This window comes from Miniopterus schreibersii (genome assembly GCF_964146895.1).
Source record: "Miniopterus schreibersii genome assembly, chromosome: 16".
Classification (NCBI taxonomy): Eukaryota; Metazoa; Chordata; class Mammalia; order Chiroptera; family Miniopteridae; genus Miniopterus; species Miniopterus schreibersii.
Genome location: NC_138116.1, coordinates 33,095,439 through 33,122,293, shown reverse-complemented (window position 1 = coordinate 33,122,293; position 26,855 = coordinate 33,095,439). Strand labels below are relative to the sequence as shown.

The following is a 26,855-nucleotide window of genomic DNA, read 5'->3' as shown; positions in this document are numbered from 1 at the left end:
CACTCAACCACTAGATCACGCTGGCCATGCCAGACACAAATATTTAATTCACCCATGGACCTCCCAGAGCCTCAGCCCCCAGTGTGGTGGCTGGGAGACAGCAGGTGTCCCAGAGGGTAGCTGTGATTGTCCCTCTGCTCCCCTTTCTCGCCCCTCAGGGATCTTGCCCCAAGGCCCCTCAGTTGAACAAAGCAAAAATGGGGGCGGGGTGGGTGTGGTAGGGAACAGGAATCCTGCCGACTGACATTTCCGGACACCTCTCCTGGGCCTGACTCGCTAGGCTTTGCAGCGGTGGGGGTGGGGGTTGTCACGGATGACTCAGAGCAGATCACAGTTTGGGGGGCACAGACTTAATCACAGATCACTCTGACCCAGACAGGATTTAGTCAGAGCCAGACAGAGACACCACAGGATGCCAAGGCGGTGGGGGACCAGTTACTCTGGCTGGGGGTCTGGGTTGGTTCCTGGGGCAGGGGGTGCCTGAGCCAGACCCCCAGGATGCGGCAGGGGGGGAGAGTGCTGAGGAAGGCGGCTGGGCATGGCACCGCCTGCGCAAAGGCCCAGAGGTGGGAAGTGTGAGATGGTGGTCAGGGAGCGGGATAGAGGAGCTGGGCGTTGCTGGAGAGCAGGCCTGGCACAGGGGACATTGGGCGGGGCGGGGAGGCGCCATGGATGCTGAGATGAGACTTATCTCCGGGGCTTTAAGTCATGTCTATGTTACACATGTCCTGTTAGTGTGCTGGCCTTCACTCTCACCCAGCCTGGCCGACCGGGAAGCACGGGGCTCGGCACGAAATGGGCACGGAGCCCAAGTCCAAATCCCCTGCGGACTTCCTTCATCTACCCCCCCTTCACAGAGGGCGGTGCCCCCTGCCCCACTTGGGGCCTTGATCTGCGTGTATCTTGACGTTTTTGTTTCCTTCGCCAAACCATTGTAAAGCCTCGCTGCTCAAAATCTGGTCTGGGCACCAGCACGTGGTGTTACTCCCTGACCACTGAAGTGGAAGCTGCCTTTTAACACGAGGCTTGGGTGATGCATCTGCACGGTAATGTTTCACATTCATTGTTTTGAAACTAAATCCCAAACATCTGTCGTTTCACCCCTAGATGCTCCCGTACGCATTTCTGACGTATGTGCAAGCTTTCTTCTATAGCTGCAAAGTTTTGGGTTTTTTTTTTTTATCACCTAACAAAATTAACAGTCATTCTTTGGTGTCATTTACTGCCCAGCCCATATCCGATCCTCTTACCTTCCTTTGACAGTTAGTTTGTTCAAGTCAAAATCCAAAGGGGCCACCCCGCCTGCTTGTTGGTTCGTGTGTCTTTTCCAAGTCCTCGCTTTACTGCAGAGCTCGGTTCTTGTCTCGTGGACCACGGTGTTCAGGGTTTGCGTGTTTGCTTCCACTTGGTCTCATTTGTTCCTCTATCCCCTGACCTTCCCCAAACCTAGAAGTTCGTGCAAATGACTTCATTAAATTCAGGTTAAACGCTGTGGCAAGCATTCTCTAAACAGCCCTGAGGATTTGGCCATACTTCTTGCCTCTTCTCGTTTCCTCTGCTGAAGTATTTTACGCACCGAGGCAGTGTCTCAGGCCGGTGTCAGCCAGAACTACGGATTCTTTCCTCTGGCGCCCTTGGGCCCTGCGGGGGAGGGCGGAGTGGACTAGGCCGCAGGGGAGAGCCTGGGGGTGGCTCTGGGCAGAGAGCCGGAGGACAGCCGCCAGTGTCCCTGCGCTGAGTCGTCCCCCATGCTGCAGAAGCCTCCCACAAGTTTTCACTTGTCATATCTTCATTCTCATTCAGTTCAAAATATTTTAGAATTTCCCCTGTGATTTCATCTTGACCCTGGGTTATGTAGAAGTACATTCATTTCCAAAACACTCAGATTTTTTGTTTTCTTTTTGTTCTTGATTTCTAGTTTAATTCCACTAGAGTCCGAGAATATATTCTCAATTATTTCAAACTATGGAAATTATCGAGGCTTGCATATGATTAGTTTTGGTAAATATTTTATGTGCATGTCAAAGAACGTTTATGTCACCAGTGCTGGGGACAGTGTTCTGTTGGTCAACGAAATCAAGCTTGTTAATTGTGTTGTTCAGATCTTTTATATCCTTACTGATTTTTTATCTGCTTTCAGAGCTAATATGAGAGGTTTGTTAAAACATTAAAGTCTCCCACTTTGGTTGTTGATTTTTGTATTTTTCCTTTTAACTCAGTCAATTTTTGTTATGTATATTTTGAAGTGATGTTATTGGATACATACAGATTTTAAATTGTTATATCTTCCTGGTGAGTGGAAAACAACATATTTGTGTGTGTATAGTTCCTTCTCTTATATAAAATATAGCATAGTCTATGAACCTGCACTTTGCTTACTTACTTCAATTTGTTCCTAAAACTCTACTGCTAAGCGAAAAGCCATTCATTGGGAAAAATATCTCCATCAATTTCAATGAAAACTTGTGATGCCGTCCATCCAACCCAATACCCAAACAGTTTTTACTGATGGAAAAACATATTAATTGACCTATAAATCAAGTTTATATTAACAAACCCAATAATTTGAATATAAAGATACAGTTTATATATACAACTTATTCAATGAAGGATCGTTGTCCTTGTTGTCACGGGTAGTGAGGGATGAGTCATCACTGAGAAAGCACATTTCTTCCTACACCATTTCTTCACTGCTTTTCAACCTTCTGGATTCTCCTATCTTGCACTCAAACTATCTAAAAATAAAGTTATAGCACAGAAAAATTCTCTGAGGGCAAAGCATGTGCTAAACCTGAAAGCAATTTGAAACACATGGAAATAACTTGTGTACTAAACAGTCTGAAGAATCATAGAAGACACTACCTCTCCGGCCCTCCCGATGGGCACACGTATGCAGAACGAAGGGGGGCGGGGGGGTATCCAAACCTGGCAAGCAATGCAGATTTGCTCCCTAGGGTGCTGTTGGGCTAGAAACTGATATATTAAAGTAAATTGGTGAATGTGCTTATTCCCTGAAAGGTGATGTCAGAACATAATTTGTTATGACATGTTCATTTGGTGCTTTCAGGGAAGAAAAAATCATTAGACTATCATAAAATAGTAGTGTTGTTCAAAACGTGGTGTAGCTTTTTAAGAGCCTTTACGGCAAAAAGTTAATTGAACAATATTTGAGCAGGTAAGTCTGCAGACTGAACCTTACCTGCCTTTTTCCGTGTAAATATAGAATTTTAAGCATTTAGCAGCATGGTCGGACCAAGGTTTGAAGAATTCTTTCTGGCCCTGGCCGGTGTGGCTCAGTGGTAAAGCGTTGGCCCATGCCCCGAAGGGTCCTGGGTTCCATTCCCAGTCAAGGGCATGTACCTGGGTTTGGGGTTTGCCCTCCGCCTCCAGTCCAAGCGCATGTGGGAGGCAACCAATTGACGTGTCCCTGTCCCATGGATGTTTCCCTCTCTCTGTCCCTGTGCCTCCCTTCCACCTACCCTTTCTGGCAAGCCTGGCCGGGTAGCTCAGTTGGTTAGAGCACTGCCCCACACGCCAAGGTTGCAGCTTGACCTCGAGTCAGGGCACCCACAAAAAGCAACCGACGACTGCATAAATAAGCGGAACAGCAAATCGATGTTTCTCTCTCTCTCTAAAAAAAGCAATAAATAAAAAAATAAAATAATTCTTTCTGGCAGCTAGTATAGAGAGGATGTGGCCAGAGGGACAAGCCTTGGAAGAGAAAGGTCAGGGAAATAATGAATGTGTCCCAGTAAGAAACAGAGAAGCCAGTGGGGCAGAGCCGAGTCCCCACAGAGGCCCCGATGCAGAGGAGAATTCTGAGGATGATAAAGGTGCTTTTCCAAATCTGTGGGGATAATGTCGAGATCATGTCATCTGCGGGGAGAGGAAATAAAGCTGAATCCCTGTTCCACTCCATACACAAAAATAAAATCTACATGAATCGAAGATTCAAGCATAAGAAATGAAACGAACGAAATACTGGAGAAAACATTGAGTGAACTGAAAAAAATAATCTGAGTAGGGGAGCATGACACAAAACTCAAGAGTCAGAAAGGAAAAGCAATTTGCCTCCATAAAACATGTAGATGCGTGGGAAAACGTCATAGGCCAGTCGAACAGCTAAGTGAGAAATCCATTAACATTGACCATTTCTTTTGTATTCAAAAAGCTCTTCCATCCTGGCCAGTGTGGCTCAGTTGGTCGAGCATCACCCTGTGCACCACCAGGCCCCAGGTTCGATTTCCAGTCGGGCCACGTGCCCAGGTTGAGGGTTTGATCCCCGGTCAGGGATGTTTCTCTCTCTCCCTCTCCCTCCCTCCTCTCTAAAATTATTAAAAACAGAAAAAAAAATTTTTAAAAGCTCTTACAGATGATTAAGAAAACAAGATATACTTCATAAAAATGGATAACGTATTTGAATAGGCAGTGAATGAACTTACAGTAAGAAGCTTGACCTCACTCACAATTAAACAATAGTTTTGGAACAAATTAATGAGATACTCCTTCCAAACAAGAATGGAAAGTTTGCGTGCAATCAGTTGAAGCAGTGCTGGAAGGAATCAGGCCTTTTACTATTCTGTCGTTGGAATATGAACCCGCACATCTTCTTTCGGGGGGCTATCTGGATATATCAATTTCCCCCCAAAATTTTTAATGAAAAATTTCAAACATGCAGAAAACTTGAAAAAAAAAGTACAGTGAACAACCACATACCACATTTAGATTTTACAGTTGTCAACATTTTATTTTTGCGTTATGACACATATTATATGTATTATATATTTATATATCTTAAATCGATTTTAGAGAGAAAGAGGGAGAGAGAGAGAGAAACATTAATTTGTATTTCCACTTACTTATGCATTCATTGGATGATTCTTGTATATGCTCTGAACAAGAATTGAACCCACAACCTTGGTGTATCAGGACGACACTCTAACCCACTGAGCTACTGGGCTAGGGCAATATTTATATTTTTATATACTTATATCATATATTACATAAATATATGTATATATATCCACCCATATATATCCATCTATCCGTCCATCAAGCCATCTTATATTTTGGTGCATTTCAAAGTAAATTGCAGACATCACTATACTACATCCCTTAACATGTCAGCATACATATCAGCTAGAGTTCTATATTTACATAGTTGTGTGTTTTTTAGGTAAAATTTGCATACAGTAAAACACCCAAATTTTAAGTGGAACATTCAATGTGTTTTTGACAAATGTGCACACCTTTGTAATCCAAACTTCTATTAGATATAAGTTATTTCCATCACCCCAGAAAGTTCCTTCCTGTCCCATCCCAGTTAATCCCCCCAGCCAATATTTTTTATTACAGATTAATCTTGCTGGCTCTAGAACATTATACAAACAGAATCATACAGTAGATATTCTTTTTTGAAAAGTATATATATTTTTATTGATTTTAGAGAGAGAGGAAGGGATAAATAGATAGAAACACCGATGAGAGAGAAACTTCAAATATGTATTGCTGCAGCCTGCATACCCCAGGCATGTGCCCCGACCAGGAATCGAGCCACAGCGGACGGGCAAGTAGATAGTGTTTTAAGTAAGGCTTTTTTCATTCAGCATAATGATGTTTGTGATTCGCCCATATTGCTGTGTGTGTTGGTTGTCCACTCCTTTTCACCACTGAGTAGTATTCCATTGTATGGATATACCAGTTCATCTTTTCCCCAGTAGATGGACATTTGGGCTGTTTCCAGTTTGGGACTGTTACAAATCAAGCTGCTCTAAACATTCTTGTGCAGGTATTTTTGAGGACATATGTTTTCTCTTGAGTCACTTGGGGGTACATAGCCTGAATGGACGCAGCCCCTCATCCTGGTGCTCACTGTCTATTTTAACTTTGGTACAAACACTCCGTGATGAGCATGTGCTAAGTGGCTGGTGGGGGGTGTGAGAAGGTGGGAAGTGTTTCTGTGGGGAGACCCGGGGGAGGCCTCCTGGAGAAGGGACCCTGGTGCTGACACAGCTCGGTTCAGTGGGAGGATCCGGGGCTCTGGGTCAGACACACCTGCGTGCCAGTCTTGTTTCCATGAAAAATAAAAGTCGTTGGGAGCCTCACTTTTCTCATCTGTGTAGTGGGGATGATGACCCTGCAGGGCTTGATGGGCTAACTGGCTAAAAGGCTGGCGGGGCCACAGCCTCAACAGGTGCCTGTTTTGTTAAATATTCCTCCTTTCCTCATAGGCCTGGCTCCTCTGCGGGCCTTCAACGTGGACGTGAGCCGGACCTGGGTGACCCCTGAGACAGGCGGGCCTTACGTGCTCAGCTCCCTTTTGCACCAAGACCCCAGCAGCAACCAGACCTGGTGAGTGGGACCCTGCAGACAGGCAGCCTGAGGAGCGAGGGGGCCCGGAGAAGGCCTTTGCACCCCACTCCCCCCAGTCTGGGGAGAACCTCCTTTCACTTTCCCAAGGCCCCTCTCACTGCCGAGGTGGGTGTGTGGGGACTTCAAAACTATTTTCTGATAAAGTTTATTAAGGCTATTTTCTCTCTTACAAAAGTACCACATGCTCAATGTAGAAATTTTGGACAGTGACAAAAATATGTTTTAAACACGGAAACTCTGAGGCAGGAGGGAGTGGCAGTTAAGGCAGCTGTGGGTCTGGTGGCCGTGGTTCAGTGGCAGCTTCCCTCTGTATTTGTAGCAACACCTCAGCCCCCGGCCTTGCTTCTCACGTCTCCAATGGGGCGGGGTTCCCCTGCCTCCCAGGGCTGATACAAAGACTACTGAGTTGAGGCATGTTTCTGGTCCAATTAAAGCTCAGTAATGTTATCTTATCTTTTTAAAATATCATCTGTACCAACTCATTAGATGAGCAAAAAGCTAAATCCGATAACATGCTGTTGGTAAGGGTGTGGCTGTGCAGGAACTTTCGAGAACGTAAACTGGTGTCACCCCCCCTTAGAGAACAAGTTTGCCATATGTGGTCAAACGTGTTCTCTGAGGTGGTTAGAGAACACCAGTTTGACCATATATGGTTAGTTTGCCATATGTGGCCAAACTGGGGATGTGTGTGGCCTTGGACTCAGCGATTCCATGCCCAGACACCCGCCCTGGAGGATTTCTCAGGTCAGGGTGTTTATGGTGGCCCTGCTGGGATGGCGATAGGCTGGAAATGCTCATTGTCCTGAAAATGCAAGAAATATGCCACGACTCATACGATCGATACTAGCAGCAGGTACAACGAATGAAATGCATGCAGTGGTTACTAACCCAGGTCCATCTGCAAGCATATTGTAAGGAGAACAAGGCAAGTTGTAGAAAACAATACAGACAATGGTCGTTCACTCGGCAAACATTCGTATGGAGCATCTACGGCGAGGCGAGCCGGGTCCTGAGGACACAGTGAGCAAAGCAAACAAAACCCCTTATGCTCAGGCGAGACAGGCAGTAAACAAGCAGGTGAATAGGTACGGACCCTATCAGATGGTGACGGCCGTGGCGTGCTGATGTCGAGGCGTGTCTTCGGTGTCATCCCCAAAATGACTCTTAGGTCTGCTTTATTTTGAAGCCAGGATGCGGTCATGATCCCTGCGTCGTGTATCGGTGCCGTGTCTCTATAGTCTCTATTAAACTCGAGTGATCCTTCTTCTCCGGTTTTTGTTTTTGGTTTTTTCTTTAAAAATTTTTATATGTTTTTATTGATTTCAGAGAGAGGAAGGGAGAGGGAGAGAGAGAGAAACATCAATGATGAGAGTCATTGATCAGCTGCCTCCTGCAGGCCCCCTGCTGGGGATCGAGCCTGCAACCCAGGCATGTGCCCTGACCGGGAATCGAATTACAATCTCCTGGATCCTAGGTCAACGCTCAACCGCTGAGCCTCACTGACCGGCCTGTTTTGTTCATGATGCTTGCAGAGCATTTTCTGTGCCTGCCCTATGACCCAGCCAGGTTCAGGCCCTGCGACAGGCTGGTTCCCTCCCTACCCCCACCCTTGCTGCTTTGCTTTTGGACAACTGTCAAGGGTTTCCTTATATCCAGCACACCCGAGCCGTGAGCCCAGGGTCCAGACAGGCCTTGGGGCCTCGCCAGGTGAGGTGCGCAGGGTTCCTGACTGAGTGGAGCCCACATCTCCCTGAGCTGAGCAGAGCAGGAGCTGTTTGGTGGAGGGTGGGTGGGCAATAGCAGCTCCTGAGGCCGCCCTGGGGCTTGGGCCAGGACCTCACCAGCCAAGCAGGCTTGGGCCCCTGGCTGGGCTGTGGGGTCCTCATTTGTACAGTGAAGAGACTGGTGACCATTAGAGTTAAGTGGTGAGGGCAGGGCCAGTTCTTTCTTTTTCTTTTTTTCTCCCTCCCTCCCTCCCTCCCTCCCTCCCTCCCTCCCTCCCTCCCTCCCCCCCTCCCTCCCCCCCCTCCCTCCCTCCCTCCCTCCCTCCCTCCCTCCCTCCCTCCCTCCCTCCCTCCCTCCCTCCCTCCCTCCCTCCCTTCCTTCTTTCCTTCCTCCCAGTGAGTACTTGCAGAGCATCTATTCAGTGCCAAGCAACCTTTGGGAGATGAGACAGTGAAGGAGACACGGTCACTGCCCTCACGTAGCCCCCAGGCTCACGAGGGAAACAGACAGGTGAGGCGATGACAAGAGGAGCGATGACTGCTCTGGTGGGGATGCCAGGGCTCTTTGGGACATGGAGGCAGGTGTGTCCTTCAGGCAGAGGATGTGCGTTGACACTGGGACTTGGCGGATGAGTAGGAATTAGTGTGAGAAGGTATAGGAATGGGAAATGGGCTGAGACTAGTTCGGTCAGAGCCTGGAAGCTGGCCGAGCAAGGCCAAGAAACGGAGACAGTGTCAGTGGCTGAAGCTGAGCACGATGAAAATGAGATGGGGAAGTGTGCAGGGCCGGCCAGCAGGGGTTTGGGGAGGGCCAGAAAGCTTTGGGGGGGGTGTCCAGGGGGGGTGGCAAGAAGGTCATTAGGACTTTTTGGCTGCAGCAATTTGAATTAAAGGTTTCTGTGTGTTGTTTTTCTTCTGCTTTGGTGAAACTTTACTGAACTGTGTCACACAGAAAAATGCACGCATCATAAGCAGCTCAGTGAATGTTCACGAAGTGAGCGACCTGTGTAGGCAACGCCCAGGCCCAGAGCAGGACATCGCCAGCCCGCAGGAGCCCCTCCGGCCTGGTCGCTCAGGGCCAGGCCCAGCCCCTGCAAGAGCCACCCCTGCTCCGCCTGCCAGCTCCAGGGGTCAGTTCTGCTGTCCTTGAGCGTGTTATAAACGAGGCATACAGTAGGCGCACTGCTGTGTTCGGCTTCTCTCCCTCAGCATAGTCTGTGAATTTCACCCGTGGGCTTGCCTGAGGCTGTGCTGTTCATTCTCGTTGCTAGAGTTTTCCACGGTGTGGACAGTGCTGATGAGGGCATTTGGGCCGTTTCCTTGGGCCCTGGGAATAGCAGGGCCGTGCCCTTTCTTGGGATGGACTGGGGCACGTCCCTCTCTGGGGCATGTGCCGAGCAAACGGTGGGGTTGCTGGATCCCGCCTTACGCATTGGGTTCGCAGTGCGTGAGTGAGTGAGCGTTCTCATTGCTCCCCAGCACGCAAGGCCGGGTTTCAGTCTGAGTGATTTGTGACCACCTTCCGCTCAGTCCCCTCCCACCCTGCTCAGTCCCCTCAGCGGGACCCTCCCCAGCTCCAGGCCTGCAGACTTAGGGCGCCCTCCCTCAGAAGTGGAGCTGAAAGGCCACGACGGAGGAGGGGAGTTTGAAGCCCCCAGAACAGAAGGCTCTGAGCCCACCAAGAACTGGGGCTCAGGAAAAGCTCCCCGAACACCTGCTGAAGCGGAGGGGGGCTCACGGGAGGATGTGGTGGGGGGTGCTCCTGGGTTCCTGCCACAGATGACGGGGACCACACGCCTGCTGCCAGGGCAGGAAGTGCTCTGTTGGGCAGCAGGCCACAGAGACAGGAGCAAGCCTCCGTGCGAGGCTGACGCCACAGGGACGACAGGTCCCTCCACTCTCTCGTGCTGTGTCTCCCTAAAACCCAGGGCTGGCAGCGTCTTGGGCCTGGCTGCCACAGGGGGGCATGGAGTGGATCGTAAGGCAGGACTTGGGGGGCGTAGACTGAGAACAAAAACAGGTTAGAGTTGGGTGAATCGATCAGACGGGCTGTCAGCTGATGGTGGGTTTAGTTATAGTTTAGTTAGTGTTTCAGGTGCTCAGTCAACAAACCTGGAGATCCAGAGACTACCCACCATGGCGGGGTGATAAGAGGTGGCAGCCGAGGCGGCTCAGACGGAGCCCCAGGCCACAGCGTTGAGTGACAGATGTGAATGGCGGCCTGGGCTTCTGCCTGGTGGTCTCTGCAAACTCCCAGTCTAGGTGGGAACTAAAGCCAGGGTGGGGGTGGGTGCTACCTGGACGGCTTGGAGGGGTCAGGTTGCTCCTTCTTTTGGGGCTTCCCAAGGAGCCCGTGTTTGGATGACTGCTCAGCAGGAAGAGGAAGGGAAGGGCCGAGCAGGCAGAGGGAAGAGCTTGGGCCCAGGCCTGCAGGAGGAGGGAGAGCGGAGGCTATTCCGGGCCTGCACCTACCCCACCAAGCCTGGTCTGGGGCAGAGCCCAGCTCTGAGGTGCTGGGGCCAGGGCTGAGGCTCCGGTGCGGGGTGGGGTGCTAGGGAGGAAGGCAGGGCTGTTGAACAGGTGACCTAATTTGGGGGCTCAGCTGCATTGCCTGCAGAGTTCAGCTGCACGGGCTCTCCAGCCCTCAGCCTGCTGCCTGGGCTGTCATTTAGTCTTCACTCGACAAACACTTACTGAGCCCTTGCTCTGTGCCGGGCCCTGGGATTAACAGCAAACAAGATGGACAAGATCCTTGGGGAACTTACAGGCCGGTGGGGGAGACAGATACAAGCATGTAAGCAGGATCCTGTCGGAGGTGACATCTCTGAAGGAAGTAAAAGAGGGTGACATGAAGCTGAGGGACTGGGTGGTGAGGCCGAGCTGGCTGGAGAAGGCAATTACGAGGAGGTGACGGTTAAAGGAGGCCTAGGAATGAGAGTGAGCCAGCCTTGGGGAGCGGGGGGCATGGAAAGAGCTGGGGGCATGGGGCCGTCTAGGAGCGGGAGCCAGCGAGTGCGGGGCTGGGGCTTGGAGAGGGAAGGAGCGGGAGGGAGTCGCAGAGGCAGGAAGGGCTGGATGCGAAGGCCCCGAGGGCTGCAGCCGGGGGCAGGGACTCTTCCTAAGCGCATGGAAGCTGCTGAAGCAGGGGAGTGACGGGGTGTAAATCACAGGGTAGATTTGAAAAACAAAAGGTGACAGGATGCCATTACCACGGCCAGGTGATGGGGCCAGGGCGGTGGTGGGGAAGGGAGGGGAGGAAAGTGCTCCAGTGCTGCAGCTCACCGGGCTCCCAGCTCCAGTCCCACGGCCCCGGCCTCTGCCAGATGCTGTGATTCTGATCCACCGAACACGGGTTTTTGGTTGGTCGGTTATTTACTCTGTCCGGTTTCTGCAACAGCCTCTCCATTTTTTATTTGTTTTTGTTTTAAAACATATCTCAGCATCTCATCACGTGTTTTCCATTTCCTCTTTGCTCGTTTTCAAAGCGCACACTATTTCTGGACTTAAAATTTTCCACTTAAATGTTCAGGGAAAATGTCACATTTCCAAAAATTCTGACTGGTGTTTGTTAAAATAAATTAGTAATATTGATAGATTAAAATAAAAAAAAGAAATGCTCTCTCTCTATAATTTGGAGAAAGAACCAGCAGGGCTTATGGATGAATTTGATGGAGGGGTGAGTGACAAGGAGAGGCAAGGATGTCCCCAGGCTTTGGGGTGTAGAATGTAGTGTTGGTGGTGCCGTATGTGGCTGGGGAAGACGGACGGGGGCAGGCTTAGGAGGCCAAGACCACGTGTTCTGCTTTGCACATTTTAAGTTTGAGATGCTTATGAGACAACGGGCAGTTGGTTATTGTATTAGTTTTCTATTGCTGCTGCAACAAATGATAATACATTTAGTGGCTTAAAACAATACATATTTATTATCTTTCAGCTCTGGAGGTCAGAAGTCTCCAAAATGGGTCTCAGCAGGGCTGTGCTCCACCTGGAGACTTTAGGGAAGAATCTATTTCCTTGCCTTTTTCAGCTCCCAGAGGCCGCCTGCATCCCTTGGCTCTTGGACCCTTCTTCCATCTTTAAAACCAGCAGTGTAGCATCTTCAAATCTTTCTCTGACTCTGACCCTCCTGCTCCTCTCTTCTAAGGACTCTTGTGGTTACATTGGGACCACTCAGTAGTCCAGTATACCACATGATATCGCTTATATGTGGAATCTAAAGAACAGAATAAATGGACAAACAAAACAGAAACAGACTCATAGATACAGAGAACAGACTGATGGTTGCCAGAGGGGAGGGGTTGGGGAGGCTGGGTGAGAAGGGTGAAGGGATTAAGAAATGCAAATAGGTAGTTCCAAAACAGTCCTGGGGATGTAAAAAGCACAACACAGGGAATACAGTCAATAATATTGTAATAACTATGTGTGGTGCCAGGTATGGGTACTTGAAATATCGGGGGGTCACTGTGTAAAGTACCTGATTGTCCAACCTCTACGGTGTACACCTGAAACTAATACACAATAATGTTGAATGTAAACTGTAATTGAAAAATAAAATTTAAATTAAAAAAATCCAGGAAAATCTCCCCATATCAAAATCCTTAACTTAACCAAGCCCACAAAACCACTTTGACCCTGAAAGGTAGCACAGTCACATGTTCTGGAGATTAGGACGAGTGGGGGGGGGCATTATTCTGCTTCCAACGGCTGGCTAGTCTGACTTCTGGTGGAGGGATGTGGGGGCTGCAGGCGTAGAGGGGGAATCTCAGCATCTGTAGGTGGACTGAAGCCATGGGGCTGCAGGGGGACACTAGGGAGAGTGTGCTGGCAAGGAGACAAGACCAAGCCTCAGGACTCCATTTAGAAGTCAGACAGTGAAGGAACCAGCGAAGGAGTCTGAGGAGTAATGACAGAGATAGGAGAAGGGAGATCAAGAATAAATTGTTTCAAGGAGGAGATTGTCACTTACGTCCAGGGCTGCTGAGAGGTTGAGGAAGACGAAGACAGAAAGGCGTCCGTTGGATCTGGCAGTGTGGGGACCACTGGTGACCTTGGGTGGGAGTCAGCTTGGGGTGGGTTAAGCTGGCAGGGCATACACACTGGTGCAGATGTGATTATTTTTATGTAAACCATGGAGATACGTGAAGGATGTATTTTATAATTTTCAAAGATATAGAGTGATGGGAAGTAGACAGTGAGGAAGTAGACAGACCTCATTCCTGGCCCCACTCCCAACCCACTATAGCCTCATATGACCTTTCAAACCATAGACTAATTATGTTCTTGCCTTTTACAAAGTCCTCTGTGGCTTCCCACTGCCTTCAGCATGATGACCTTGAGCTTGGTTTGCTGTTACCAAGCCCAACCTCAGGGCCTTTCCCCAGTACTCCTTCCTCACCACCCTAGGATGGGGGGCTCACTCCCTGTCTCAGGCAGCCCAGCCCCCCTGGGCATCATGGGTAGTGAGAAGGTTTAGACTGAGCTGGGGTAGGCGGGGTGAAGGGCATAATTTGCTGTCGGGCATCATATCGCCTGAGGCTGCCCTAATCAGGCTGAGTCGCCCACCCCCAGACCTCCAGCTGTGACTGACTCATATAGGGACACCAGCATGCTTTTCTCAGGAAACTGTCACTGAGGCCAGCTGGAGCCCTCTTTCCCCAGCAGCCACTGAAAAGCCAGCACTGCCCCGGAATAGCAGACTGTGCTACTGGTGGCTTCCTGGTTCCCTCCACTGCCACCAAAGAGCAGTCTGAATTCACCACCAACATCACCCCTTCTCCAGCAGGGCGGTCAGAGGGCAGAGGGGGATGCACTTAACTATCTCCCGCCTGGAGCTGAGCCAAGGTAGCCGCTGAGCCATGCCTTCCGCTTAATGCGGCGTCTGCCCTACTGGGCGGGGAGCTGCCTGCCTTCCCAGGCCTGCGCCCCCTCGGTTGTCTTCCAGACGGGGAGCCTGCGGGCCCGTGGGCCTGGGATGGGAGGACTGTGATGGGCGGGCAGGGAGAAGAAGGGCACCAGCAACCAGCTCAACTTCGCCGTCTGCTCCCCCGCTCAGGCTCCTGGTCACCAGCGCTAGAACCAATAGGACAGCAGGGCCCCTGCATCAGTGTTCCCTTGCCCAGGAGGAGATCCTTTGCCAACCTGTAGGTAAGTCAGGCGCAGCTCCAGGGAATGCTCCCGGGACCCCTTTCTAGGGGTCCCCCTCATCCAGCCCAAACCATTCCAACCCCAGCCCCATCTAATCCAGCCCTTCCCCCCTAGACTCCACTCCCATCCCCAGCTCACTTTCTATCCTGTCTCAGCCCAACCCTGATCCCCAGCCTGCCTTTCCTGACCCAATCCTAACAACAAAAATAATACCTAAAAATGTACTGGGTGCTCACCATGCTAATTATTTCTTCATTCACTTTTTTTTTTTTTTTAAATATATCTTTATTGATTTCAGAGAGAGGAAAGGAGAGGGACATAGAAACATCAATGATGAGAGAGTCATTGATCGAGCCCGCAACCCGGGCATGTGCCCTGACCGGGAATCGAACCCCGATCGCCTGGATCCTAGGTCAACACTCAACCGCTGAGCCACGCCCGGCCGGGCTCTTCATTCACTTTTAATCCTCAAAAACCATACCATGTGACAGAAGAGGAACCTCCAGTTCAGAGAAGTCCTCTGGTTGCCAGTATGACTAAGGTCACACAAATAGTATTGGTGGCACCACAGACACAAACTCAACTTCGCCTGGTTCCCAAACCTAACCTATTCCAACTCATCACACCCCAGTGGAATCCAACCCTCCCCTCCCAATCTGACTGTGGCCACCCTAATGTCTAGCATGGGACCTGGCACATATTAGGTACTTAATAAATACTGTTTGAATAAATGAATGAAGAAATGAATGGACCAAATTCACTTATTAACCAAACTCTACCCATCCAACCCAATCCAGCTCAAGGCACACATTCGCTGATGGCCCCTCAACTGTTCACGGCAGAGCCCTTTGTCTCTGGGAGAGCCAGTGTGTTGAACAACCTCAGAAGGGGCCACAGTCCAACAGGGGAACAGGGTGTCTCAAAAATGAGACAGCCTGCCCAGCTGGCGTGGCTCAGCGGTTGAGCATCGACCTAGGATCCAGGAGATTGCGGTTCGATTCCTGGTCAGAGCACATGCCCGGGTTGCGGGCTCACCCCCCAGTGGGGAACGTGCAGGAGGCAGCTGATCAATGACTCTCTCATCACTGATGTTTCTCTCTCTCCCTCTCCCTTCCTCTCTCTGGAATCAATAAAGATATATTAAAAAATAAAAATGAGACAGTCTCCTGAGGCCCATTGGGAAGGGAGAGGGAGAGGCCACCACATCTGCTCCTGGGGTTGTGGGGCAGTGAGATTCCCCAGAGACGGGGCTTGGAGACTAGAGGTTCGTCAGTCCATACAGCCTGTCCCTCAGCACCTTGCACACCTTCCCCTGCTGCACACACCCGCCACCTTGTGCTTCTCTACCCGCCTGCGCACCTGGAGGAAAAGCGCCAGGTCTCAGTTATTTCTAGGTCCCCATCACCACCTGGCACAAGGCCTGCACAGAGCAGACATCACAGGCCCTGTGCCCTCTGACCTTGGCTCCAGGGTTGCCTCCCTGTGGCCCTGTCACCTTACCTGGGCTTAACTGTTTCAGAGCATGTCCCCATCCCAAAGGGGAGACACCGGGGAGTGACAGTTGTCCGGAACCACCATGGTGTTTTGGTGAGTGCGCATGGGGCGGGAGTCTGGAGGGGCTCGGGGAGGCCGGAACCGACCCCTGTGGCAAACGGGTATTAAAACCTGTCCTGGCTGGCATGCTATTCTCAGGGCCAAGCCCAGCTGTCTCCCTGGTGCCATCTCCAGGGCTGACCTCAGCTCTGACCGGGTACTCCATGTGACCCCACACACTGACCTAGGTGCTAACCTCAGCTCTGATCCTGGCACCAACTCCTACCCCTGGTGAGGGGTGAGCAAGCTGCTCCTGCATCCCCTGCCTGGTTGAGCACTTGGTTCTGGGTAGCTGTGACTCGGGGGCCTGGGCTGGGGACGACCCAGACTTTCCCTCTCTTTTCTCCCTCTCTCCCCCAGGTCTGCGTTCAGCTGGTGGCCCGGCGCCCCCACAGCCTCAGCTCAGAGCTCACAGGCACCTGCAGCCTGCTGGCCTCCAACCTCAGTTGCCAGGCTCTGGTCTCTTTCAATGACGTTGGTAAGGATTGGATACTCACTGGCCTTGACAGCTCTAAAGACGTCTCCCTGGGTCTCCAAGAAGAGGCAGATGCAGAGGGACACCGGCCCAGAGTCAGGCCTGGGCCCCCCATGGGCTCAGTGTGGCCTTGCCCTGAGGTGACCAAGGAGGCTGTCTGACTCTGAGCTCATCCATGTGTATTTTTTAAAGAAAATCTCCTGGATCCCAAAGCGCATGTGGATGCTGGTGACTGCTACGGGAACAAAAACGGCAGCACAGGGAGCACTGCCAGGCAGCGCCGGTCTCTGAAGGCGAAGGAGGAAGCAGAGGAGGAGGAGGGAGCGGGTGAGAAGAGGCTGATTTAGGTTGCTCCCAGAGGCCCTCGGAACTGATGCCTAGACTGGCGACCTCCAGGGGTGAGAGGTGCCTAGGTCTGGGACATGGAGAGCAGTGGCTGGATTCTACTGGCTGGACTCTACAGGCCCAGTCAGCCCCAGCTCTGCCCCCCTCCATCTTACAGATGGGGAAACTGAGGCCCAGAGAGTGGGAGTGATGGGAGTGACTCACAGAGTCAGAGCCTGAGCAGGTCCTAGCTCTCTCTCTGCCTCTGAGACAAAGAGAGCTTCACCGACTTCTTCCCTGAACTGAGAGCCCTTGGGGATTGAATGGAGTGGGTACCCTACAGGGCAGGACATGCAGCCCTCGCTCCAGCCCCAAATCCCATGCCCACTCCTGACCTGCTCCCTGTCTTGGCCCAGGCACCGAGATCGCCATCCTCCTGGATGGCTCAGGAAGCATTGATCCCCCAGACTTCCAGAGAGCCAAAGACTTCATCTCTAACATGATGAGGAACATCTACGAGAAGTGCTTTGAGGTGAGCTTCCCCAGGAGCTAGGCTCACCCAGTCCGTTGCTATCCATCACTGTGAGCAAACCACCTCAAAACAACCACCACTGGTCTGCTCCCAGTTCTGTGGGTCAGCTATTTGGGCTGGGCTCAGCTGGGCAGTTCTTCTGCTGGTCTTGACTGAAGGTTTTTCCTGCAGCTGCAGGTATCTGGTTGCTTGACTGTGACTGGATGGCCTTAAATGGCCTCATGTGTCTGGCCATGTGTCTCCAGCAGGTCAGCCCAACATTTTCATGGCTGCAACATCCCAAGACCTAATGCACACAAGCACTTTTTCATGTCTCTGATTGTCTGTCATTTGCTGATATCCCAACAGCCAAAGAAAGTCACATGGTGAATATGAAGGGGAGAGGGCCTCTACAAGGACATGGGTTCAGGGAGAAGTCTGTGACCCCCCGGGAGCCATCACTGTCACACCTTCTTCCAGCCCTGCTTTCTTAGAGATTTCCCTCTGCCTTAGCATCTCCTCCTGCAGTAAACGAGGAGGAATGAGTGGATCCTTCTGCAGCTTCCAGAGGGAGCCATTCAAGCTTGGGCCTCGGGCATGGTGACTCTGCCAACCTCCTCCCCCCTTGGTCCCTCCCTCCAGTGCAGCTTTGCCCTGGTGCAGTACGGAGGAGTGATCCAGACTGAGTTTGACCTTCAATACAGCCAGGATGTCATGGCCTCCCTCAGCAAAGTCCAGAACATCACACAAGTGAAGAGTGTCACCAAGACAGCCTCTGCCATGCAGCATGTCCTGTGAGTGTGAGGGAAGCAGAATCACCTGAGCACCTGCTGGCTGTTGGCTGGCGTCCCTTCCCGGAGGCTTTGAGGCATCATGCCTGGCGAGGTGGATGGACAGAACTGTAAAAAGGAGAGGGTCAGGATTCTAGCTCTTCCTTTGCTGTAAGGGGAATGTGAGGTCTTTCAATCCAGCCTTGGCTGATGAATGACACCCCAGGACAGTCCCCCCCCAAATTCTTTGGAAGACTCCTCTTGTGAGAGGCAATAGAGCACAGTGCAGACAGGGCTGGGCTCAGGGGCCAGGCTGCCTAGGTCCACATCCCAGCTCCAGTTTGCACTTGGAGACGCTGGGTACCTAACTTCTCTGTGCGTGGCTCCTTGCTTTTAAAATGAGAATAATAATAGCACTTGCCTTGGAGGATTTTGCGAGGATTAAATGGGTTAAAATATGTATAACAATGCCTGGCACATAGTGCTTTGTAAATCTCAGCCACTGTTATTAATGTCATTGTTCCCACACAAATCTATTCCTTGTGCTATCCAGCACCTTTCCAATGGGAGCAGGCTCCCCACCCCCACCAGCCCTGCTGGTGCTATAGAGGTGTCCCCACCCCTCCTTGGGCCTTTGTTCCCCTGGGAGGGCTCCTTAGTCCTTTCCAATTCTAAAACAGGTTTGTGAATAACCCCCCCCCCCCCCCCCCCCCCCGCAAGCTCAGCCATCCCTCTGGCAAAGTCTTCCACTTTCTTTGCTCTCCCCAACTTAGAGACAACATCTTCTCACCAAGCCACGGCTCTAGAAAAGAGGCATCCAAGGTCATGGTGGTGCTCACTGATGGGGACATATTCGAGGACCCCCTCAACCTCACGACTGTCATCAACTCCCCGAAGATGCAAGGTGTTCAGCGCTTTGCCATTGGGGTAAGAGCCAGGAGCAGGGGATCACCTCCTAACCCTACCATATAGCCTGGGGTGAGGAGGAGCCAGGGTTCCTGGTAAGGGCTTCTGTAAGCGGCTTACCCGAACCCTGTTCTGTTCACAACCACTCACCAACTTCTTTTCTCCCAGGCCCCATGTCCCGTGCACCACTCCCACTCCCACTCCCACTCCCACTCCCACTCCCACTCCCACTCCCACTCCCACTCCCACTCCCACTTCCACTTCCAACTGGGTCTTCCCATAGAAGGCTCGTTTCCCGATGTGGCCCTAGCTCACTTGCCCAGCAGTGATGGGGAGAGCAGTTGTTGCTCTGGGAGCCCGCAGGAAGGACATCGGGGTGGGAGTGGGATTGGGGGTAGAGGTGGTCCTGGAGGAGATGGTGCTGAGCTGAGTCTTGGAGGTCAGACAGGAGTAACTGGGGAGGAGGGAAGGGCTCTGCAGGCAGAGGGAACAGCATGTGCAGAGGTGAGAAGGAGCCTGGTGTGTTCAGGAAAGCACATGTAGTTTGGTAAAACTGTGTGTTTGGGAGAGAACAGGAAGCAGGGAAAGTAGGGGGCAAGTGATGGAGTTCCTGAAGGCCAGGTGATGAGGCTCAGCCCTCTCCCTGGGCCTGGAAAGACCTCGGGGCTCAGGAACCAGCCAGCCCTCATGGTGCTGACCCATTGATCCGGGGCCTCTATGCAGGTGGGAGATGCATTTAAAAAGAAGAAGACTGAAGATGAACTGAAGCTGATCGCCTCGGACCCCAAGGAGACCCATGCCTTCAAGGTGACCAATTACGCGGCACTGGATGGGCTGCTGAGCCAACTGCAGCAAAGAATCATTCGCATAGAAGGTGAGGGCTCCAGGTGCCTCAGCCACCCTGTGGCTGCCCCCTTGGCATTGAGCAGGAGGTCTGAGCCCTGCCCTCCAGCCCCACCCCTGGCCTACCTCCATGTGGCACTCAGGGCAACTCCTGTCACCTCTGAGCCTCAGCTGTTCCATGCCTAAAAAGGTGACAATATTCCCAGACCTCTGCACTTCTCACATCTCCATGAAGCTCTGATGAACTGACCTGGTGCTGGAGGAAGAAGGATGACCGGGACGTGGTTCCTGCTCCCAGGAGCTCACGGATGAGGAAACCGAGGCCCTGAAGAGGGAGGGAACTCCCCAGGCTCTCTTCCAGTAGCTGCTAAAGCAGGACCCATGTCTCTAAGCCTGGTGCTCGTCCCATCAAACCAAACCTGGTTCCGTCCGGGAGCGAGGCCAGGCTGGACCCTTCCCCGGCTCGGTTTCTCCCTTCACCTTGCCCAGAGCAGTGTCTCACTGGGCCTCTTGGCTTCCAGGCACGGTCGGAGAAGCCCTCCACTTCGAGCTGGCACAGATCGGGTTCAGCGCCCAGATCCTGGATGAGGTACGTGGCCAACTCAGCACGAGGCAGGTTCGCCATGGAGGAGGCCCCCAGTGACACCCAGGACCTCGGGGACCCTTGGCCACAGTGCAGGGCTCTGCCTCCTGCGGTGATGCCTCTGAAGGAGCTGTGGGTATAACAGAAAACACTTCTGCTTGCTCGTCTTAGTCTGGACTCTGAGGTAGACAAAAGAGTGGCCATGTTCATACGGGGGTTGTCTCGTCCTGTGTGCTCAAGGACTGAGCAGTTCCGAAAATACAGACTAGTAGCAGGCTTTGGCCTGGGCCAGCTTGCCGAGTTGCCTGCTTCTCCCCCAGGGGCACTGTTCCCGCAGGGGAGCTGAGATGCAGCCACAGCGAGGACATGGCCCTCGTGCGTGGTAGAGCTGCCACTCAAGCCGGGTGGGCCTGTGTACCAGGCCAGGCGGGGCACCCTGCGGGGAAGAAGAGCACTGTCTTCTCAGTCATACTTTTTCAGTGCCTCACACCCGGGTCCTGGCAGCTTTCTGCTCTGGGGGGTGTTGATATTAGAGGGACAGCTCCTCTGACAGGGTCATGGGGACAAGGCAGGAACCCAGTGTTTGCCATCTCACCTTCCTCCTGCATCTCTGGCCAGGTGGGCACGGGGCCTGGAATGTCCCCTTCCCCCCCATCACAAGGTTCGCTGTGCTGGCCGGTAGACCTGAGGCTGCAGTGGCTGGCCCTGGGTACCTCCAGCTTAGATGGCCTCCAACCCTTGTCCCTTGCAGGGGCAGGTGCTGCTCGGTGCTGTCGGGGCCTTCGACTGGTCTGGGGGCGTATTGCTCTATGACATGTACAGCCGCCACCACCCCCGGGGCCACTTCTTGAACCAGACGGTGGTGGATACCAAGGCAGAAAAGCACAGCTACTTGGGTAAGGGCGGGGCCTAGAGACCACCTGGATGAAGGTGGGGCCTGGAGACCACCTGGATGAGGGCGGGGCCTGGAGACCACCTGGGTGAGGGCGGGGCCCGGAGACCACCTGGGTGAGGGCAGGGCCTAGAGGCCACCCGGGTGAGGGTGGAGCCTGGAGACCACCTGGGTGAGGGTGGAGCCTAGAGACCACCTGGATGAGGGCGGGGCCTGGAGACCACCTGGGTGAGGGCAGGGCCTGGAGACCACCTGGGTGAGGGCGGGGCCTGGGGACCACCTGGGTGAGGGTGGAGCCTGGAGACCACCTGGGTGAGGGCAGGGCCTAGGCAGGGTCATTGAAGTTTCACCTTAGGCTGCACTAAGCTTCCTAGTTGGGAATGGCCCAGGTTGGTCACCTGGACTGAAGGATGGGACTGGTTAGGGACTTGGAGGCTGAAAATTAGGGCCTTCTGGGAAGGGACAGGGTCGGCTCGGTACTCAGTTCGTGGGGTGGCCCTGGATGACTGCCTAGGGAAGGTGGGGCCTCACCATGAATGATAGTGGTGGGTGACCCTTCACCTCTCACCTCAGTCTTATATACTGGGTGTGCGAATGAGTATATTTTGAGTGAAGCTGTACACATGATGATGTGTGCACATCATATCTGTGTGGGGGGCACATGTGTGTGGCCAGCAACAGTGGGTAAGTGGGAGAGCCCCCTGAGGCCAAGCTTTAAAAAGATGAGGACAGTCTCCTATTTTGTCTTCCTGCCCGGGCCACTTTGAAGGCCTGGCTGGGAAGGTGGCGGGGGGCGGGGGGCAGAGACGTGGCCTGGGCGAGCTCCTGACCACAACCACCCCACCCCTGCCCCAGGATACTCGGTGGCCGTGCTGCACAAGGCCCGTGGCCTCTCCTACGTGGCGGGGGCTCCCCGGCACAAGCAGCGAGGTGCTGTGTTTGAGCTGCAGAAGGAGAGCAGAGGGACCAACTTCATGCCAGTGCTGGAGGGAGAGCAGGTGCCTGCTGGGGAAGGACCACGGGACCCCATCCATTACGACAGATGGGAATCCAGGGGCCCAAGGGAAAGGGATGGGCTCCAGGGCACACAGTGGGTTAGAGACCCAGCCTGGGCAGAACTCAGTGCCTCTGCCCTGGCTCCGCATGTCTGATTGCCAGCAGCTCCCCACTGGGGGGGGGGGGGGGTCAGGCAGTGTCCTCTGTTACTCTGGTGAACAGATTGATCTGGAATGAGCCAAAGCTGGTGGCCCAGGAAGAGTAGGAGCAGGGGTCTGGCCATGCAGAGGGGTCGGGGAGGGGCCTCCCCAGAGCTCCCTGTGAATCGAGCTCTTCCTGGGCTGTAGATGGGGTCCTATTTTGGCTCTGAGCTGTGTCCCATGGACATCAACATGGATGGAACCACGGACTTCCTGTTGGTGGCTGCTCCGTTTTACCACGTTCACGGACAGGAAGGCCGAGTCTACGTGTACCGTCTGAATGGGCAGGTGGGAGAGTCTCCATCTTCGCAGGCTCGCAGGGGCTGTGGCCACTCAGCCTGGTGTAGAGGGGAGGGAGGCTGGGATTGCCCTGGCCCTGCCTTGCAGCAATGGGGAGGTGCTCAGGGTGGATGGCAGCCAGGTGGACAGCGGCTCCCCGCCTTCCTGGACCCCACTTTCTCACTTTCCCCATCTCATCGTCTCATATTGGTGGTGATAGCATCCCCAGTAGCAGCACGACTGACAAAGCAGGTTTTGTCTGTCACCTCGCCTGTTTTTCTAGTAACTGTGGGAGTAGCTGTCACACTTTACAGGTTAGGAAGCTGTGATGTTAAAACTTGTCCAAGTTTACATAGCAAATGTGGGGTAGAGCCAAGACTAGAACCCAGGCCTCCCAATGGCCAGTCCTGTCCCGCTAACCGTGGGAGCAGGCTCTGGTCCTGAGCTGCAAGGCAGGACCCCAGCTTTACCTCTCGCTCACTGTGCGACCTTGGGAAAGTCCTTTCCTTTTCTGAGCCTCAGACTCCCTGCCAGAGAATCCGAATGGCCAAGTCCAGTGAGCACACCTCCTCGGGCGGCAATGGGGTGGGCGCCCGGCAGCCCTGTCCTGAGGGCTGAGCTGCCTGTTTGCTTTGCAGGACGGTTCCTTCTCCTTGGCCCGCACGCTGAGTGGGCAGCCTGGGTTCACTGACGCTCGATTTGGCTTCGCCATGGCCACAGTGGGGGACATCAGCGAGGACAGTCTCACAGATGTGGCCATCGGGGCCCCCCTGGAGGGCCTGGGGGCAGATGATGGCACCAGCTTTGGCAGTGTGTATATTTACAACGGATGCAGGGATGGCCTCTCGACCAGCCCCTCGCAGGTGACCTGCAGGGCTCTCTCCTGCCTCTACTCTGGGACAGTGACCCCCAAGATGTAATGGCCTGAGCCCCAAGTCAGCTCCAGGTCTAAGTGCCAGGCAGTCCCACACGGTTGGGAGTCTCCAATGAAGGGCACAAGTCACTCTGGCTGGTGGGAGGTTCCCGGCCAAGGCCTCATCCAGACCCTTCAGGTGGGGCAGGAGCTTGTGGCAACATCTGCTTCCCTGCCCTGCGTCTCCCTTTGGAATTCCCGACCGTGGACCTGCCTCAGATCCTGCTCCTCTCTTTCTGCCCCTTCTCTGGCTCCTATCCCCCTGAGTGTCTGGGGCCTTAACTCTCACCCCCCAGGGCTCTGTTGCCAGCCTCTCATGCCATATCTTTTATGGGCGCTTTCACCCACCTCCAGCTAGTTTCTCTTCCATGCTCCGGTCCCCTATGTGCAGCTGCCTCCTGAGCACCTCACCTGGATGGCTCCGAAGCATCTCACTCTCATGCTGCCCAACAGAAAGCACCCTCTCCCCCCTCAGACCCGCTGCTCCTCTGGGCCCCACCTGCCCACCAGAAACCCAGGATAATCCCAGACACCCAACACTCGGCACAGCCTGTCACCTCCATGTCCATCCTAACATTCTAGCTCTCTCCCAGCCCAGCCCCTCCTCTGCATGCCCCCCGCCCCTGCCCCTCCTGCCTCCTCCCCACCTTCTACGCTGTGTCTAATGCCCATCAGGCCTCCTTGCACCCCGCTCTCCTCCTGTTCCCATGCACTGGCCCCTGGCTGTTTCCTTAGACCACCCTGCTCTGCCCCACCCCTGCTTCCCTCGTCTCCCCGTCAAGTCCCACCAGCCCTTCGCAGCTCTATTCAAATGCCACTTCCCCGGGAGACCTTGCCTTGCTCTTTCCAGTTTCTAAATGAGGGCTCCCATTGAGAGGTGGGGACTGGTTCACTGATTTGAGTAAAACCAAAGGGACGCTCCTTTCCCTCCCCCACTCCTTGTGTTTCTCCTTCCACAGCGCATCAGAGCCTCAGAGGTGGCCCCAGGACTCCGCTACTTTGGCACATCCGTGGATGGTGGCTTAGATTTGGATGGCAATGGCCTTGATGACATCACTGTGGGCGCAATTGGCCGCGCCACTGTGCTCCGGTAGGGGTCTGCCCTTCCTCCCGGGGTGCCAGGCCCCAGCCTCACCCACTTCCCTGCCCTAAATGACCCCATGAAGATACCAGGCACTGACAGGAGAAAGTAGGTGGTTAGGGGCTTGGCCCTGGAGTCTGCCCTTCTGGGTTTGGGCCTCAGCTCTCACTTGACGCTGTGAGCTTGGCCAGGTTATTGAACTCTAAGTCCCTATTTCCTACAAGTGGGAATAGTAATAGTGCTCACCTCACAGGGTCATGAGGATTAACTGAGAGAATCTATGCCAAGAATTTAGCACAGTGCCCCATGGTGGCTGCCGTTATTATTACCATGAATTTCAGAGCTCCTGTGCCCATCCCTAAGTGAATCATCAAGCACCTTGGCTATAAATAAACTGGCGCAGCACCTCTCTGCCCAGGCTCTCCACTAAGCCCCAGACTTGGCTGTCAACTCAATACCCCTCCTTGCCGTCGCTCCCAGGCATCTCAGAGTCAACATGTCGCAAATGGGCCTCCTATTCTCACCCACTTCTCCTCCCCCAACCAGCCGCCCTCCAAGCTTCCCATCTCAGCAAATGACACCGTTTGTTCAGGACAAAAACCCCATGAGTCACCCCTGATTCTTCTTTCCCTTCCCGTGCCACCCCATCAACACTTTTTTTTTGTTGGCTCTGCCTCCAAAATACCTCCCCATACAAGACACTGTCGCCTCTTACCTGGATCACCGCCATGGCGGTCTTCCCTGCCTCCACGCCCTGTGCCCCATTCTCCACGTAGCAGCCAGAGCGACCCCTTCATCCTGCTGCTTAAAACCCCTCAGTGGCTCCCACTTAGAGTAAAACTCAAATTCCTTACCATGGCCCACAAAGCTCTCCATGGCCAAAGCTACTCCTCCCTCCCCATCTCCTGTTACTACCTCCTGTCTCACTAACTGCTCCTGTCATGCTGACCTTTGTGTTCCTCAAACCAGGCTCATTCCTGCCACAGGCCCTTTGCACTAGCTGTGCCTTCTGCCTGGAAGGCACTTCCCCTAGGTCTTTACATAGCTGACTCTCTCTTGTAAACAAGTCTCAACTTCAGTGTCTCCTCATTAGTTAGGCCATCCCTGACTACCCAACCTAAGAAGCCCCCAGGCTCCAAGACCTTAACCTATTTTATTTTTATCATAGCATCACCTATACATAGCATTTTACTGTTTCTTCTTGTTTATTTGCTTGTTGCCTATTTGCCCAGTAGAGCAGGGACTTGTCTCTTTCCCTTCTGTATCCTGAAGACTCAGAACAGCAGTGGCACATTAGAGATGTTCAATAAATATTCATCAAATGAATGAATGAGCCAAGCACTGACACAGAAGTCCTACGGTCACTTCTCATGGTCCTCTTTGCTGTCTTATTTAGCTCAAGACCTGTGCTTCGCCTGAAGGTGTCCATGACCTTCACCCCCAAGGCACTGCCCATTGGCTTCAACAGCAGTGTGAATGTGTTCTTGTGTTTTGAAATCAGCTCTGTGACCGCAGCTGCCAAGTCAGGTAACAGGCAGCCTAGCTGATCCACCCAGTGCTGGGGTCATTCCTCGTTGGCTTCGGGGCAGAGGGCAGGGAAAGGAGATGGGGTGGGGGTGGGGGCGGGGTAGGTGTGTTAGGAGGTCCCGATGTTTGAAATCCCTCTATTGGAGCTCAGCTCCTGTGACATTAGGTTCTGTTTAGTGTGAACTGCTCCAGAAAAGGGCAATCTGCTGTTAAGTCCGCACTCTGCAGGGGTGTCTCTGGCCCTGCTGGGAAGAGGGGCGCTGGATCCCTTCCTCAGGTGCGAGGGGTTGAGTTTCTGAAAGAAGACTCAGAGAAAGGCAGCTGTTCCTCCATCTACCCTGCCCACGCGTGCACAGGGGCTCCTGCGAAGTGCCCTTCCCCTCTCTCTGTTTTCTGCCTTCTCCCCTTTGCTCCTCACTGTGTCTCCCTGGCCCAGGTGGGATTGGACAACCTGCCGGAGGCCTGGCCTCTCTTCCCACCCCTTACCTGGCACTGGTTGGGAGACTGTTTCTAGAAGGCAGAGGGTAGGCCTGGCTTTCACAGTTGCACTTACTGGCAACTAAAGAGCTCCCCTCTAGACTAATCCGTCAGCAACAGTCCCCAAGCTGCCGTGTCTCAGTAGCAATCCCTGAGATGTCTCTCTGGCTCCTGCAAGTGAGAACACACTCTCCCGGGTGGGTGGCTTTACTGCAGAAGGAGGCCATTGTCACACATGGGCGGAG

At 53.2% G+C, this 26,855-nt stretch overlaps 1 protein-coding gene across 1 annotated transcript in view; it reads left to right on the top strand.

The window, feature by feature from the left end:
- Window positions 1–3,243: 3,243 nt before the first annotated feature.
- Window positions 3,244–26,855, top strand: part of ITGAE (integrin subunit alpha E) — a gene marked incomplete at its 5' end in the record, with an annotated part of 46,518 nt that continues 22,906 nt past the window's right edge. Inside the window, 17 exons of the mRNA XM_081162037.1 lie at window positions 3,244–3,286; window positions 6,231–6,351; window positions 14,149–14,240; window positions 15,760–15,827; window positions 16,194–16,311; window positions 16,501–16,635; window positions 17,049–17,164; window positions 17,786–17,937; window positions 18,687–18,840; window positions 19,543–19,693; window positions 20,184–20,251; window positions 20,997–21,141; window positions 21,993–22,135; window positions 22,481–22,621; window positions 23,251–23,475; window positions 24,485–24,615; window positions 26,003–26,133. Coding sequence (XP_081018163.1) covers window positions 3,244–3,286; window positions 6,231–6,351; window positions 14,149–14,240; window positions 15,760–15,827; window positions 16,194–16,311; window positions 16,501–16,635; window positions 17,049–17,164; window positions 17,786–17,937; window positions 18,687–18,840; window positions 19,543–19,693; window positions 20,184–20,251; window positions 20,997–21,141; window positions 21,993–22,135; window positions 22,481–22,621; window positions 23,251–23,475; window positions 24,485–24,615; window positions 26,003–26,133 — 2,134 coding nt within the window. The remainder of the gene's footprint in view (window positions 3,287–6,230; window positions 6,352–14,148; window positions 14,241–15,759; window positions 15,828–16,193; window positions 16,312–16,500; window positions 16,636–17,048; window positions 17,165–17,785; window positions 17,938–18,686; window positions 18,841–19,542; window positions 19,694–20,183; window positions 20,252–20,996; window positions 21,142–21,992; window positions 22,136–22,480; window positions 22,622–23,250; window positions 23,476–24,484; window positions 24,616–26,002; window positions 26,134–26,855) is intronic.